The sequence below is a fragment of the Danio rerio genome, chromosome 20, assembly GCF_052040795.2.
Source record: "Danio rerio strain M-AB ecotype USA chromosome 20, GRCz13ab, whole genome shotgun sequence".
Classification (NCBI taxonomy): Eukaryota; Metazoa; Chordata; class Actinopteri; order Cypriniformes; family Danionidae; genus Danio; species Danio rerio.
The window spans coordinates 39927959-39946111 of NC_141040.1; the positions used below are offsets into that span (position 1 = coordinate 39927959).

The following is an 18153-nucleotide window of genomic DNA, read 5'->3' on the forward strand; positions in this document are numbered from 1 at the left end:
TGAACTACAGGGGTGTGCATTTCTTTGTAGTAAAGCCCACTGCTGCCTCTATCTTGCAGAAAGAGATTGCAGTCCTACTGGCGAAGGGCACAATCAAACTTGTCCTGGATCTGTACATCTTGAATAAGTATCTGTATAAGATACCATTCAGGATGCTCATGCAGAAACACATCATCACATGTGTCCATCCCCAGGATTGGTTTAAATCAATTAAACTGAAGGACACGTTTTTTTTCATGTTTCAATACTTCCTTGACATGACATGAAATGAAATGCGTTCATTTATATGTTGAACGCATACACGTTCTCAACTACCTTGATTGATTGTCTAATCCTAGCTAAATCTAGGGAGTATTGGAAATGTGCAGGGATCTGGTGCTCATGCATCAGAGCCGTTTGACGTTACAGGTCAACCAAGAAAAGAGAAAGCTCTCTCCACTCCATGGATTGGGGCACAGTGTACAATGAGCATGTAGCTGTGGGTCAGAGGATCATGGAGGAAGGTGAAGTCTATTTGTTGAGTGGTATAATTCTTGTAGAGGAGGGTGGGCTGTTGCCCTCTACATTGAAGGTTTATTTTGCTGCCATTTCCACTCATCATGAGTTGGTGAATGGCCGGACCTTGGTGAAGCATGACCTGGTCGTCCAGTTCATCAGAGGCACTAGAGGGCTCAATCCACCTCACACTCATTTCATACCCTCTTGGGATCTCTTTGTAGTCCTTTCCAGACTGCAGAGACATACATTTGAACTGCTTGAGTCAGTATCTTTTAAGATCCTGTTGCTTAAGACAGCTCTGCTGTCCATGCTGGCGTCGTTCAAGAGGGTCTTTGACCTGGAGGCATTTTCAGTCAATCATAAATTTTGGCCGGCTTACTCCACTTAATTATGAGATCTAAGCCCGTCTATGTGCTCAAGATTCTTACCACTACTTTTAGGGACCAGGTCGTGAACCTGCAAGCACTGCCCCGGAGGAGGCAGACCCAGCCCTCTTGCTGCTGTGTCCCATCCACGCATTGCTCGAGCAATTGAACCACACTCAGAGCATAAGATCCTCTGAGCAGCTCTTTGTCTTTTTTGGAGGTCAGCAAAAGGGAAGTGCCGTATCTAAATAGTTTGGCGTACTAGATAGTGGGTGCCATTACCCTTGCATACCATACTCAAGACGAGCCATGTGCCCCAAGGGTGAGAGCACTGCTAGACTAGTGGTGTCGCCTCCTAATTGTTAGCATGAGGCACCTGTCTTTGGTAGAGCTGTGGGCTAGGTGACACCAAACACATTCATGAGAATCTATAATGTAGGGCCGCTTTCCTCCTGGGTTGCTGAGCAACACCAGTCAGTGGGGAGAAAGTTTAGCTTTTTGTCAAAAACGCTTGTTGTGCCATGCTCCATAACCCAGAGCTATGTGTGCATTATACTGCTTTGCTCGTTTAAGCCCCATTAGTGAACCCATTAGTGAGTTCCTTCAAGGCCCCCTTTACCGGACTTGGCGGAGGTGCCAGGCAGTGTTGGGTATAATTGGGTACAAATTAACTATTTATGGTAATTAGTTAATGAATTACTTTTGATTTTCAGGTAATTTAAACTTATAATGTACTTGTTTAAATACTGTACATTAATTCAACAGTTCTGGATCAATTAATTAAATGGAGCAGAGTTATTAATCTATCAAGTAGATTGAACATGCTTAAAAAACAATGCACGGAGCTAGAAATATATGTCAATATATGGTATGCACGGAATATTGTGTCATTTTAATTTAATTGTCTTGTGTTTTGATACATATAATGTTTATAATTCTTAAAGTGTTACAATTTGTAATAAAGCTAAAATGTCCTGTTTGGCTTAGGTTTAAATAATTAAAAGAGTTTAATTTCTATTGTCTATGCCGCATTGAGATATATATGTTTTATATTTATATGTTAAATTTTTTCAAGTATTTAATTATTTGGTAGCTGAGTTACTTTCCAAATACTGTAATTAAACAAAGTTATTTAAGTACAATTTTATTGATGTTATTAGTAATTAAATACTTTTTTAAAGTAACTTACTTAGCACTGGAGCCAGGTGCGGGACCATTGCTTTGTATGCTCGCTTGGTCAACCCATGTTCTGGGGTACGGTGCCAGCTATGTGTGGCCCCCTTTTCAGACGACCCATGGGCAATGTCAGCCATGGTAAGTCCTCCTACATAGGCAGACATATGTTTTCTCTACCAGCCAACCATCTATTGTATGTTGTGCTCCCCCTAACAAGGGCGAGCCCATATGTGTCTTTGTCACAGGTCTCCTCATTTGGGTAGCAGCGACCTCTGAATGCTTTCCCAAAGTAAAAGTACATATTCTGCATCTTATGCTACATTCCTAATCCTACAATATATACAGTACACTTAACTATTGCCCTAATATTAGGAACAAACTAATTAGGTGTTTATTGATGCAAATGTTTTAGTTAGTAGTTTGGTAATAGCGAGAATTGAACCCTAAATAAACTGTGACCAAATAATAAATTGTTTTTGCATTGTTCTTGGAAGCTTATCTTTGCAATACAACAAAAGAACCAATAAGAAAAGTTCTCAGAATCTTCTTATATTGTTTCTCAGAAAATGAATTATACAGGAACCATATAAATACATTAGAAGAACATTCGGTTTTTGCCATTCGCTCTTACCAGTAGTCATGTCAACTTCAAGGATATTTATGCTGCTCAGAGCATAAGGCAGTGGGATTGATGTGATGTTGTTCACCAGGGTAAAGTCAAATAAACTGACATCAATTCCACTATCATACTTGTACAGCATTTCTGCAAGAACAAAAAAAAAAAAATTAATTACACTTACATTGTTAAAAAAAAAACCTTAGATGCACATTTTCAAGGATTTTTATTTATCAATGCCACCATATGTGCATAGAGAAATTTAAATGCTTGGACCCACTTTCCATTAAGGGGCTGTAACTTATAAGTAATTACACTAAAATTAGTCATGTGTTTCAATGCACTTATTGTGTAAATACATGTTTTTACACGGTACTTATGATTCATTAAATGCATGCATCTAATAACGGTAATCTCTAGTCTTTAAATACACAGTTTACCATCCCTTGTAGCTTAATCCAATTTATTTAAGTATCGGAGTGAATCACAAATTAAGGTGTGTATAACAACTTTTAAAATTATAATACAGCAGCAAATCGCAACACGGCTCATTGTTGATACATACCCATGTCTATATTTAGGCGTTTCTTTTCTAGATGGCTTTTGAAAACACTATCAGTTGTGTTTAAGGAAGGGGTGGGCAGTCTTTCAGCCAGCTAGTCGGCTAGAATGTATAATGCAGCCGCTGGTGGATTTATGGGAGAAAAGGACGGTCGAATGAGATTCACTAGAGAATTTTGAGATCCTCAAAAACGTATACATCGACCTCTGGTGGATTTGCAAAAACTACCAGCAAATGTAGCTCTGGGAAAGGATTTTGCGGTCCCAAATGTATCCAGAATTAGCCTGGGTTGGCAAAGTTTTGAAAAAACTAACTGTGCAAAGGGAGAAAGCAGGTGCTGAAACAGCCAGCCTGGTGTGAAAGCAAAAATAGAAATACCAAAATTTATGTGGACAGTTGTAAGTCGTGTCGTCTCTCGACTGTATGGATATGGATTATGCACACATAATTTTTGCTTTAAAATACATAATAATAAAAATCTCAGAACTAATACAATGCCAGATGTACACATGTACATCTCCAAGAACATTGTTTGGTCAGGAAAACATCTGCTATGTAGAAAGATCTTAAAAACATCTTTAAATGGTTTATTTATGACATTCTAGCCTGAACACCTGTCTATATGTCTATGTATACAAAAACATCAAATAGATGGTGATCTGCAATCCCATACAGATATATGATGAATTAAATTGATGTAAATTACATACATAAATTAGTTCATACATATTCTTCATCACATATTCATTACATGTTTTTCAACCATTGTAATTTTTATGTACCTTGGGAATGACAGATTTAACTCCTGCACAGTGGCCAGAGGGACTTTGAGCCATTGTTCTTGCAAAATTGTGGCCAGGTCACTACATCATGCTGGTAGAGGAAAACATTTCCTGACTAGCTGCTACAAAACACCCCAAAGTCGCTCAGTAACATTTAGATCTGGGCACCGTGCAGCCCATGGGAGATGTTCAACTTAACATTCATGTTCATCTAATCACTCTGTCAACAGTCTTGCTGTTTGTATTGGTGCATTATCATCCTGATACACAACACCACCTTCAAGAAAAAATCAATTAAGATTGGCCACCAGGCTGGTCAAGTTTAGCCATGAATCCTCTAACACTAAATTGACCAGTGTTTTAGTTTCATTAATTTTTGTACTTTGCATTGCCATTTATCAGATTTATATGTGGGATGCATGTATATTAAAAATGTAAAAATGTCCACAATGCATCTGTGCAATTATCAACCAGTTGTTCAGTTTATTTCTTTTGCAAATTTTTCTCAAATAGGGTTCCACTTCCTGTATTTTCAGGTGTTTCAGGCAACTCAAGTGTAAAACAGTGTAAAATTGTCATTTCAAGAAATCACTGTGCAATAGAATGAATTACTAAAAATGAATTCTTGTAATTTTGTTCACATTCTCCACTTATAACCACAGATAGTGCTTTCCACTGTATTTTTGTTTGTAGTCAGCATGCACTCAAATTCTCTTTGTTTTTGCAGTTGTAAATATAAACTTCCATAGACTAATCAAGATTTAGGATTAAATAATGCACCAAATGAACATCTGTTCACTGTCACTATGGTTAAAGGTGATCACCACAAAAATAATTGCTCGTCACACAGACAGTATTCGTCCTACTATCGTATACACCTGTTTGAACATGGCATTTTGTGACTCAACACCTATAAGAAAATGTTAAGAGTTGATTTATAAAACGTTGTGGTGAACCTTCCTAAAATTGAATGTACTGCAGAATACTTTTTCATTTATTTATTAGTGATTATTGCTCAAATTATTTAATCTTCATATTAAGATTTAAGTTAAATATTTACTTGGAGTTCACTAATAGCTCGCACATTCTCTTGTTCAAGTATTTGTAATAGTATGGATCTTGTATCTTGTAATAGATTACAAATTTTGTGCGTAGTAAGTGACTTTTTTCATCACTGTTTTTTGCTTGTGCCACATTTAAAAATAGGACCCCTCGTCTAAAACACTGAATTTGTAAACAAAGCAATGGCATATCTATCTCACAAAACAAATGGCTAATTAAGGAGAATAAATAATCATTATTATTATTAGACAAAAAAACATCATTATTACTTTATTTTAGTAGAGAAAACAACTGTAACCAGACCTGTGCTTCCACGTCTTATATGATGAGTTGGGCCATCACTAAACTAGAAAGATGTAGAAACGAAAGAAAGGGTTCTCACTGTGACAAAGTATATACATACTATACATACTGTATACATACATATACATATACATAGTCACATACACATAGTCAGGTCCATAAATATTGGGACTTAGACAAAATTCTAACAGTTTTGGCTCTATACACCAACACAATGGATTTGAAATTAAACTAATAAGATGTGCATTAACTGCAGACTATCAGCTTTGAGGGTATTTACATCCAAATTAGGTAATTGATAAAGGAATTACAAAAGTTTACATATGTGCCTATCTGCAGTTAAAGCACATACACGAGTGTGTATATATATATACACACACAAAGTTGAATTATTAGCCCCCCTGAATTGTTAGCGCCCCTGTTAATTTTTTTCCCCAATTTCTGACCCGGAGAGAAGATTTTCTTCAACACATTTCTAAACATAATAGTTTTAATTACTCATTTCTAATAACTGATTTATTTTATCTTTGCCATGATGACAGTAAATAATATTTTACTAGATATTTTTCAAGACACTTCAATACAGCTTAAAGTGACATTTAAAGGCATAACTAGGTTAATTAGGTTAACTAGACAGGTTAGGGTAATTAGGCAAGCTATTGTATAATGATAGTTTCTTCTGTAGACTATTGAAAATATATACAGAATAGCTTAAAGGGGCTCTGTTAAACATTATTTGGAAAATATTTAAAAAAGAAAAAAAAAAGTCAAAGGGGGCTAATAATTCTGAATTCAACTGTATATAAAACATATTTTAAACATCATAAAAGTCATTAAATTATTTTTTTTCATAACAACATTTCCATACCTGTAAATCCACACATATTTCTGAAAAATTGAGAGCTTCCACAGCACACTCATAGATCAGCAGGACAGCAATCATGACTCCGAAAAGGATTTTCAATGTGTTCCCTGACATTAAATTGCAGTCATTGTCAAACTTACCAACTCAGTTACATCATGTTCAATCTATTTCAATCTTTAGAATTATAATAAAGGCATATAATGAATACAAAAAAGAGAGATGTTGATGCTATTTCAAAAATGAGGTGCATTGATAAATGACTTAAAAAGCATAAAAGTGGAAATCAATAGGCTAAAAACATTGGGGGGGGGGGGGTTGCTACAAATGCATCATTTGTTATTTAATAGATTATGCTAAAACAGACTGCTCAATTTCTAACAAAAGTCTGTGATGTATTGTACCTCCAATAGCCATATTTTACATTCAAGGTAAATTACAGCATACGTCTTCAGAATGTTTGTTTTTTGCAGTATGTTTTTCATTCAGACACCCAGAATCTTCCTGCAAGAAATTTGTTTTTGTCATGACATTACAGCATTTAATGTACAAAACAAAGGCATGATAATGATGCAGCAGACATGCTTCAATGATGAATTTCTTTTCTTATGTGTTATTATGATAAATGTCATTATAAATTAAAGTACAATCTTTGTATCTCAAAAAGATAAACATTTCTATATCTGTGTTTCTACTGTATGTCTCCGTTTCTCTATTATAAATTTACTAGCAGATATATTTATACATTTGTAAGAAGCAAACATACAGCACTCTTACCTTGCGTCTGGAAAAACTGATACTGATACGCCACTCTGAAGCACTGAAATTAGTAATGCATTTGTAGATCAACCTTTTAATTTCCTTGTCAGATGTTCCTCCCTCCTTTTTTTAATAGTTCCCATGCAACTCTCATCAATGTGTGCACTTTTTCCAAAAATGTATCACACCGTGGTTCCCAAACGTTTAGAAGGTATGACACCCCTTGATAGTGCTTTTTATTCTGTTGCACCCCAACCCAATTAAAAGTACCCGTGTACATATACAAAATGAAATCCAGATGAGCAAACAATAAACAATGCACAAACAGTTGAGTTCATTCTGACCGCATTATTTTTTTATTCTGTCTGCTGATAAATGTATACATTATACATTGCTCAATAACTTATTAAAAATATTAAGTGTACTTTGCCATTGTTCATTGTAAATGAAAAGAAAACATGAAGTTATGCAAGACCTAGACTGATTGCATTCCTCTTCTTTTGTTTGGGTATCATCCACAATTGAGTTAAAGTAAACTTTGAAGGAATCAGATATTCAATGCAGGTATTTTTCCTCAAGAGTGTTGCTCCGGGACTGTATTAGATCTGCAATTATATACACCCAACAAAAATATAATTGCACATCCTTTTAGAGTAACTCTTTATAATAACTGCACACTGCAAATAATTTAAGCATTAGCAAATAGTTACTTAATTATTTGTAAAGCATTAACTCTACATTAATAGACATTAGTAAGCAGTTTATATTTACAGCTACAAATGCTGTATTCTCTTATAAGCACATGTATAATGTGCTTAATTATACAATTTTCATACTTAATTATTTTTGTATTTTAAGCAGTTATTTAAGAGTAGCTGGTGTTTTTAAGATCATTTAGAATAAATAGGTAAATGATTAATAAACTATTTAAATGAGCATTTATATGTCATTTTTAGGCATATAGTAATGGTTACTCTTGACAATAATAAATGCTTTATTAAAATAACTTCATGCAGTTTTTACCCAATCTAGTAAGGACTATTTATGCTTTATAAATCTCGTATAAATGACAATTAAGCGCTCAGTTATATTTAAACAGAAACATGAATGAGAGTGAGAGAGAAAAATATTAACCCTCCTGTGCAATTTTTTCAAAATTTTCTTAAGTGATATTTAACAGATTAAAGAAATTTTCACAGTATTTTATACGTGCTTAATCAACCTTAATTTAACTTGTCTAGTTAAATGTATTACCTACTGTAGTAAAGCTTTTAAATTGCACTTTAAGCTGAAGCATCTTGGAAAATATCTAGTGCAATATTATGTACTGTCATCATGGTAAAGACAAAATGAATCAGTTATTTAAAAATGGTTATTAAAACTACTATATTATGTTAAAGGATCATTAAACCCCCCTCTCTCAGTTCAAGTCTACCTCAGAATTAAAAAAAAAAAAAAAAAGCTCAATGATGGGCTTGGAGCACTGTGAGCAGGGTGAGGAGTGGGCATGGCCAGCAGAGCGGAGGGAGAAATAAGGGCTTTTGTCAGTTGGCTCACCATTTCAAGATAAAAATAAAAAAAATCCTATACAAAACATGAGGAGATGCATGATTTTGTAGTTTACAAAGTTAAAATGCAAAGAAATAAACAATAAATTTCTCTGTTAAATATACAATAGGCTGTTCGTAATTTCATATAATATATAACCACAATTTATTATATTATTATAAAGATAATCATACACACTACAAATGAGGAAGACTTCTCTCCTCCTCAATCCCGGGTCTGAATGCAGACACAGTGAATAGCAGTACAGCAGGTCTCTTGCCATGTCCATTTCAAACATTAGCCCTGCCGGTAATCTGGAGATTTTAAACATGTGCGAACATGGCAGCACAGATGTGTCTGGTGCGATGTGTCTAAACAAACTCAACCAATAAAAGACAGCACCCTGACAGCATTTCGGAGAAAGCCATGCAACAGACTCTTTGGATTATGGAAACAAATGCATACAAACCTTCATGAATGGCTAAATACTGTGTATCGTGTGCTGTTTCACAGCTTAGCAGGTCTGTGGTCTGTCCATAACTTTTGGTCAATGTTGACCAATTAGGCATTGTACGATGTCTATTATGAAACATCACAATGGACGATGGCATAGTCATCGTAGTCAGCAGTGAATTAATTATTTGTAGCCTACTGTTTTAACCACCTGACCTGCATGGTCTTTGTTTTACACATAACCAAATCATAAATAAATAAAGACAAGTTACCCACATTATCACCTGTCAATAACTTTTTTTGCTCGACTCTGGCATTAATAGGTAGATTGATCTGTGTCGTTATAATGTTGACAAACTTGGTTGGTAAAAAGGTGCACAACCAACAGGAACCAACCAACAGTATCAAGTACAAGCATGAAAGCGAAAGATTGAAGCAGTGTACTGATGCTGTGACATGTTACCTGATAGATTCAAAAGACCAAATAGTTTCGTTCATTAGTGTAAACCTAGTGTGTGTTCTTTGCCAGCGGGTTGCTGCTGCACAGGGGGCGAGGTGGAGGATTGCGATTCTGGCTCAGCATCGTCATGTCTATCAGCCATCAGTGATGGACGATGGCATCGTCTATTAATCCAACCCTACTGTTCATATTAGTCTGTCCCCTGAAAGCATGCGCTCTCATAAGTAAATAAGATGCAGGGTCTTCTGGTAGGATGAGAAAACTGCTATGAATATTAATGAGAAACCGACACGTCATCACTCCACAAGCAGATTTGCGCTACGTCACCGATTTTGATCCAGCCCCAAAAATTATTTTAAATCTGGAAGATGAAATTAGCTGTCAAAAGCTCAAAATTATCCAGTTTTCCCTGCAATTAAAGCTGACAGGTGCTAAAATTGCCTGAACTGATGCTCAACACACACAAATCTGTAAAAAAATTACCTCAGGGTGTCTTAAAAAATCTCTCTGTTTAAAAGACATCAGGGAAAATATAAATTGCCAAATATCAAATTTAACAGGAAGGCTTCTGACTTCCATTGTACATATTCATTTCAAGATACACAAAAATGAAACTGTATCAAATGTAAAATAAATCTTATGTAAAAAAAAAAAAAAAAAAACTGAATACAGTTTGAACATTGCTGAATATTGTTGAATTATTATATTGTTGTGTTATCAGACTTTGTTGTATTATAACACTTGTTATTTAGCAAACTTTCAACTGTACAGTCATTTTACTTTTACATACAATTGCAAAGATTTAATTTTCATTTGATTCTGAGCTATTAATTGTCATATAAAATGGATTTATAAATAGTCCTCACTTTAGGTTATGTTAATAAAGCATTAATTGACAATCAGAGTTACTGTTACTATTTGCCTGAATAATAGTATAAATGTTAATTTGAATAGTTTAATAATTATTTACTTACTCTAAATTATTCTAAATTATTCTAAAAACCGCCAACTACTTGTAAAGAGCTGCTTTGTAAATGATACAATACTTCATTATTAGTGAAAAATTAATAATGAACAAAATGTGGAAAAACAATCATTAAGCACATTATACACATTATAGTTGTGCTTATAAGACAAGCATACAGCATGTGTAGCTGTAGTTATAAACTATATCTACTACTGATGTAGAGTTAATGCTTTACAAATGATGATTTAAGTATTTGCTAATGCTTAATAAATGGTGCATAGTGTGACGTTATTATAGTGTTGCCCACTTTAGTTTTTGCTCCCATTTTCATGAGCTGAACCTTTAGTGTGTTTTGTCTTTATATCTTGATGATTGTAAATGAAAAAGAAAACAAAACCCTGACTAACTGCATTCCTCTTTTATTATTTGTTTATTTTTTTCATCAATCACAGTCCTGAAACCTGTCTGAAAGGTTTAAAAGAGTCTGATCGTCTCTGCTGGTATTTTTTTTTTTTCTTGAGAGTGTTCTTCCGGGACTGTAATAGACTTCCAAAGTTCATGTAGATTATACACCCAACAAAAATATAAATGTAACCTTTTTTCTATGTACACAAACGGCTGGCCACAATAAAAGACCACTCTAATATGTGCAGTTTTATCGCACAGCATGATGCCGCAGAACTTTTGATTGAGTGTGGAATTACACCAGCCATTAAATGTTGATCCAGATGAAAAAAAAAGAATTGTCTCCTTAAACTTAAAATTTGTTGTGCAACCGAATGCTTCCAATAACTAAAGATCAGTTTTTCAGATTTTTTTTCTTTGCAGAACTGTTGTACGCTGTATAAATGTGCTTTAAAATCTACAGTATTACTGAAACTAAAAGTTTTACTAAACAGCATAACTAAAACTTTAGCACAATTGTAATTGTCACTGTTACTATATGCCTAAATAATATTATAAATGGTAATTTGAATAGTTTAATAATCATTTACTTATAAATTATCCTAAAAATAACCAACTACTCTAACAGTATTAAGAGAACTGTTGTATGCTGTATAAATGTGCTTTAAAATCCAGTATTACTGTAAAGTCTACAGTATTACTGAAGCTAAAAGAATTACTAAAACTTTAGCACTATTCTAATTGTTAATTTACAATACACTTGTTATGTTTACACTATTACTGTCCACCAAATTTGCCAGTATTACAGTAAGCTTTACAGCCATTTTGTACAGTGTAGTTTAGCCACATTGGGTTTTTAAATTATGAACTGCCAATTTAAGGTTCTGCCACATTATTTTAGTTGGGTTTAACCCATGTGTATTGTTCAAATTGTTCAATTGTGTTCAACCCAGACAAAAAATACTAAATTAATTTGTTCATTTTTTAGCTGGACCTAAAAAAAGATTATTTGTCTTTACTTTAAAAAAGTGAGGCAACTTGTTGCTTTTAAAGTGTTTAGTTAACTTTAATTAAAATGTGAGTAAATCAAGCGGCCCTAATTGGCTCATCAGTTTCAGCTGTGGAGCTAAGCTCCGCCAATTCAATTGACATTTCATTGGCCCATTTTTATATCTTCAGAAGTGATTGGTTGCTAAAGCACTCCCAAAGTCTGTTTATACAGACAATCATAGAAGTTCCCATAAAGGGGAACTATGATTACCCTTAATGACACCTGTGAGGGGGTGAATTTTTTTTATAACTCATCTTTTTCATTTTATTTGGTCTGCATCACTGCTCACTGTCTCATCACCTCAGCTACTTCCAGCTGATTAGCCTTTGAGCTTGACATACATCCTATTTTTGTTTTGTTTAATGTATCTTTACACAGCTAATTGCCTTTTGGAATTATTTCCTGCAGTTATCAGATACTGTAGCACACTGTAAAAAAATCCAACTTACAAATTGTTAACTCAGTTTAAAATTGGAAGTTAGGAGGACATACTTTTGAGCTCAGAGTTGAATTTACACATAAAAATGAACTGCACGTTTGGAAATGTTTGTTCAATGAAAGTAAAAAAAAATCAGTTGAGGAGACACTTTGAATTTTGATTTCTTAATTTGAGGGTTTACCACTGTTAAAATAAAAATAAATTTTGAGTTTATTAAGCTTTAGTGGTTGAAGTTGAACCAAATTATTCCATAAAGTATACTTGACTTAAAACAGCCTTTTCAGTCAACTTAAAAAAATAAATAATTTGGCACAACTTTACTATGGCACTAACCTCTGAAGCTTAATAAACTCAAAATTTCTTTGCAGCTGGTTGTTTAAAAAAATTAAAAGTTGAGTTAACTTAAAATTTTGCAGTGCACGCTGTGTGCACTTAATTGTGCTAACAAATACACAACCAAGCACATGTAGTCAGATCACAAACGAGTCACTGGTAATGAAGTATTAAGCGTTTCTCCCAAAGAAAAGCCTGTCTAAGCAAAATGCTGTCAGGCTTTTGTAGCTTTGCTCAAGCTCCGCCTCTTTGCCATTTTTTGGTATTCATGACACGTGAACAAAATGGTGATGGTTGGCCACACCTACTGTTCGTACAGCTTCTTTTGCGTGCCCCTATGGGGGACGTCACGGATACTACGTCCATATCTTTTATCCTATGGAGTAAACCCATTACAATAAAATTATTAAGGGAACTGAACTATGTTCATAATTATAAAATGTAAATTATAAAACCTTTCCAAGTTACAACAGGTTTACTGACAAAATATTGTCAACTTGTTTCTCTTAAGGCAATGTGTTTACTCACTTTTTTAAAGAAAATGCTTTTTACAGTGTGGGTTTTGGCTTGATAATCTTCCATGTGTGCCAACTTGTTCAGTGTCTTTTGGATAGTAAAGTCATGAAAAGTGATCTTTATTGATACCTAACCTTTCAGTTGCTTTTATTTTAGTATTTGGTCTTTTGGAGTAGGCTCATGGAAGAAGTTTGGCAGGTCAGACACTTTGGCACTTTGGCAGGGACCAGCTTTGAAACCCTTCCCAGATTGTTTATTTCCTTCATTCTAACAAATGTATTTTGTGTTTTTACCTGTGTTTTAAGTTACATTCTGGCTTCAATTCTGGAACATGCACAAATTCATAATTATGTGTCTTTACAGTAATAATCAGGATTTATTAAAGAAATAGGATAACTATACAAACTATTAAGTTATTTTTTCCCCTTTTTGTTTTTCTTTAAACCTTGCTAACAAACGGGTTGAGGATGTACAAATCCATCAAACTAAGAATGAGGAAGAATGTACCTCCTTTTCTGTGATATGGGAATGCCCCTACAAATACATTTAAATCATATCATGAGATAAAGAATGGGGCTACAGATAAGCAGAAAGATGTTTATCTGAACAGGTCATGGGTTTTTAAACCAGTCTAATCCCATTTTTATGTCAGTCAACCACAACCAATAATTGACTAATTATTAAGCTAAGGAAAAGTTTAAAGATTTTTAATTTACATTTCATAAAAAAATATATCAAAAATTATCTAAATATAATATTACATTAGAAACAAGTAAAAATCAAAGAACAAAGTGCATCCTGTTCTCTCTCTCTCTCTCTCTCTCTCTCTCTCTCTCTCTCTCTCTCTCTCTCTCTCTCTGTTTTTTTTTAAACAATGTGTTCATTGTTTTTAATTATGCAAGACAGGTAACACAAAAACACAATTACATTTCGTCGCAATTATTTCCTACCCCAACAAAAGAACATCACTCTCTTCTCCCCATATAAATACACAGAATTCTAAATGCTAAATTATTTTTGCATTTAGTGGAATATTAAAAGGTACAATTATCTTTGTAAAATTAATCACTTCCACCTAAAAGTCTCTAATAATGTTGCATTCCCAAACACAATGCACAAATGAACCCTGAGCCTCTCTGCATTTAAAGCATGTATCAGGAATATTTTTATTAAACCCATTTAGTTTTAAGCTAACGCTCCCTAACTGTTTCTGTTAATTTTTACAGACTTGTCTCCATTCATCCTCAGATATATCCTCATTCAATCCCATCTTACATAATTCAAATTTCGGTGTTGATGATTCAGTAGACCCTGATATAAGCCAGTTGAAAAAAAAAACTGAAATTAATCCTTTATTATAGCAATTCTTAGTAATTAATTTCTCCAAGGAAAGTACTGGCAAGTTTAATGATTGGTTCTGCCTAGAAAAAAACAATACTCCTTATCTGTAAGATTTAAAGAAAAGTTTTCTTGGAATATTGTACTTAGTAGATATTTGCTCAAACGACATCAACGTTCCCTCCTCAAAAAGATCAGTAATTTTGCCCTTTTCAACCTACAACCGGAATCCTGAGTTCTTCGTACCTGGTTTGAATAATGTGTTGCCCCAAATGAGGCTATACTGGGATAAAGAGTCAGCTATTTTCATGTATTCTCCAACTTTGTACCATACTCCAATCATGTTAAAAACTATAGGGTTCGTGGTGACTGTTTTCGGTTGTTTAAAATTATCTGAATATATATATATATATATATATATATATATATATATATATATATATATATAAAAAAAATTTAAGGGTGACACAAAACCACAAGACTCCATATCCTCCCAGGATGGTTTATTTCCGGAGGAAAAATAAAACATTATTGTTCTTAATTGTGCAGCTAAATAGTCCCAGTACAGGTTGGGACATTTTAACCCTCCAGTGTCAAATGGAAGATAAAGAAGAGAAAGACGAACTGGAGGGCATTTCTTGTTTCGAATAAATTTCCTGAATATCGAATTAATCTTTGAGGACACTCCAGCTGGTGGTGCCAAGGGAATATTTTGGAATAAATAGATGAATTTAGGCAAGATATTCATCTTCAATATATTTGTCCTTCCTATCAATGAAATTGGTAAAGATAACCATCTCTCCAGATCTTTAGATGTTGATTCCATTATAACATTATAATTTATAGAAATAATTTTTTCTAATTGTGGGACAATTTTGATACCCGAATATGTAAAGCTGTGTGATATTTTCAAAGTAAATAAATGTTTGTATTTGGACAGCTGTCTTTATTAAGAAGCAATAACGATGACTTTGATGTATTCATTTATATCCCGATATGTTTCCAAATTGTTTGATCAGGTCTAAAAGTGCTGGAAGAAAGGTGTTTAATGGTTTTAGAAATAACACAACATCATTAGCGAATAAAGCTATTTTATGTTCCTTGCTACCCATTTTAATCCCTTGTATATGGTTGTTAGTTCATGATGGTTCTATAGCCAAAATGAATAAAAGTGGGGACAATGGTGAGCCTTGAGGGCAACCTCATGTAATATTAAATGGCTCAGAAATCATCTCATTGGTTAAAACTTCAGCCATTGGGTTGAAATGTAATAATTTAATCCAATGTAAAAAGGAATTTCCAAATACGAATTTTATGAGAATGTAAAAGAGATAAGCCCATTCGATCCTATCGAAAGCCTTCTCCGCATCGAGCGAGAGAAGAGCAGTATCCTTTTCCTCTTTTTAGCTATGCAAAATATTTAAAACACGTCTTGCGTTGTGAAATCCCTGCCTATTCTTTATGAACCCATTCTGATCATCACTCACAATGCCCGGAAGTACAGTCTCTAGCCCTTTTGCCAAGTTTTTACATATTACTTTTGTATCTGTGTTTATGAGACTAATAGGTCTCATATTTGCACACTTTGTATTCGTTTTTCCTGGTTTTGGTAAAAGAATGATCAAAGCCTCTCTTATAGAGTTAGGATGACAGACACTATTATAACATTCTATATACATATCATAGAGTGGCTTAACTATTTTATCAATGAAATATTTATATAAGTCGATGGGCAGGCCATCAGGTCCTGCTGTTTTACCACCTTTTAATATCTGTATAGCCTCCACAATTTCATTTGTCATAATATCACCATCTAATTGAATTTTAAGTTCTTCAGATATTTTAGGAATGTTGAGATTGTTAAGAAATGCGGAGTGGGCATCAGTCGTGGCCTTACATTCAGAGCAATAAAGTTTTTCGTAGAAGTTTCTAAACGTTTTATTAATTTCCAACGGATCTATAGTCATATTTCCATTTTCATCTTCAATACTAGTAATTGCTCTTTCTAATTCCTGTTTTTTTTTTTACGCCAAGCCAGAAGTCTGCCTGGTCTTTCTCCCTGATCGTAAAATTGTTGATTTAATTTTAATAGATTGGCCGCTGCTTTGTCATGCGTTTTTCATTATATTGGGTTCTTAACAATAGCAATTCTTTTCAAACATTATCAGTATTTTGGTCTACTTGTAAACTTTTTTCCTCGAGTAAGCAAATTTTTGTTTCAAGTGTTTTATATTTCTCCCGTTTCTCTTTTGTCTTCCTGGTCGTATAACTTATAATTTGTCCTCGTATAAAGGCCTTAAAGGCTTCCCATCTGATTATAGCTGATGTTTGGGTAGTGTTATGTTCAAAATAATAATCAATTTGTTCCCCTACGAATTCTAAAAATCTTTTGTCTGGCATCCAGTGTATTTGAAATCTCCATTTAGTATGATTATGAGAAAACTTTGGCTCGACATATGTCAAAGATACAAGAGCATGGTCTGAAATAAGAATACTACTATATTGACAATTTCTGATACATGAAATTAGTTCAGCTGAAATCAGAAAGTAATCTGTTCTTGAGTATCCTTTAGAAGTACTCGACCAGCATGAATTTTCCCTTTTTGTTGGGTTTTGAGCCCTCAATATATCCACCAGGTTAAGTTCCTTTATAAAATATTGTAAAGCTTATCTTGACCTTACATGGGTGTTATCAACACCAGATGACCGGTCCTTACTGGGCTGCAAGACACAATTGAAATCACCTGCCATAATGTGTTTTCCAGGCAATGTGGAGATTCTCAAAAATAAATCATTATAAAAATCTGTATTATCCTCATTAGGTCAATATACATTAATCAGATTAACCTGAGTTGAAAGAATATTTCTCTGTACAATCAAAAATCTACTTTTGGGGTCTTTAGTTATTTTATCAATGCGCAAAGGAATAGACTTATGTATCATAGTTATAACTCCTCTGGAATTCAAATAGTATAGCTAAAAAAACAATACCTGACCTGGCCATCTATGCCAAATGTTGATTATCTCATGATCTAAAGTTGGTGTTTCTTGCAGGAACACAATTTTGACTCTTATCTGTTTTATTCTACCCATTACTTGTTTTATTTTAGTTAGTTTATGTTGGCCTCTACAATTCCGAGATACACATTCAACCAAAACTTCTGTCATTTGTTCTGTAATATTTAACAAAAATAAAGATAAATAAATTACCTTAGTGCAAGAATAACAATAAAAGCCTATAAAAGGTACCATATGTAACGAAACCCAAAACGAAAAGGAAGAAAGCAGCCCACCCAGAACTCAAGCCTGACTGACTAGAACATACAGGCTCCCCCAAACCCCTAAATAACTTCCCTCCATTATCAGGAATAGGTCCACACTACACTGAGAAACTATTCTCCTGTAAATCAAAACTCAGCTCAATTACTTGTCTATGTAGAAAAACTAACCCAGATAAGATATTTTATCTATCAACAGAGAGTATAATGTGTCATACATGCACATACTTTTCATCCATCATGTAAGAAGCGCCTATTGCACTTTAAGAAGAAACCAGAAGAAAAAACTAAATAAAATATATCTTTAAACAGGACTTTTAAAAACATTATATTTGTATTTTAAGAGAATCAAGTCTATAAGTCCAATGTCACGTTTCCAG

At 33.9% G+C, this 18153-nt stretch overlaps 2 protein-coding genes and 1 long non-coding RNA gene across 3 annotated transcripts in view; 1 reads left to right on the top strand and 2 right to left on the bottom strand.

Annotated features, from left to right (window-relative positions):
* Positions 1-7149, bottom strand: part of LOC100535565 (adhesion G protein-coupled receptor F5-like) — a 31116-nt gene extending 23967 nt beyond the window's left edge. Inside the window, 6 exon segments of the mRNA NM_001442642.1 lie at positions 2053-2187; positions 2671-2802; positions 5365-5407; positions 6233-6336; positions 6631-6730; positions 7004-7149. Of these exon segments, the coding sequence (NP_001429571.1) occupies positions 2053-2187; positions 2671-2802; positions 5365-5407; positions 6233-6336; positions 6631-6643 (427 nt within the window). The 5' untranslated portion in view covers positions 6644-6730; positions 7004-7149.
* adgrf3b (adhesion G protein-coupled receptor F3b) overlaps positions 1-18153 on the bottom strand; it is a 671400-nt gene that overhangs the window by 258062 nt on the left and 395185 nt on the right. The gene's annotated exons all lie outside the window — the stretch shown is intronic.
* The window catches only part of LOC141379381 (uncharacterized), a 100234-nt gene that overhangs the window by 68957 nt on the left and 13124 nt on the right, over positions 1-18153 (top strand). The window lies entirely within an intron of this gene.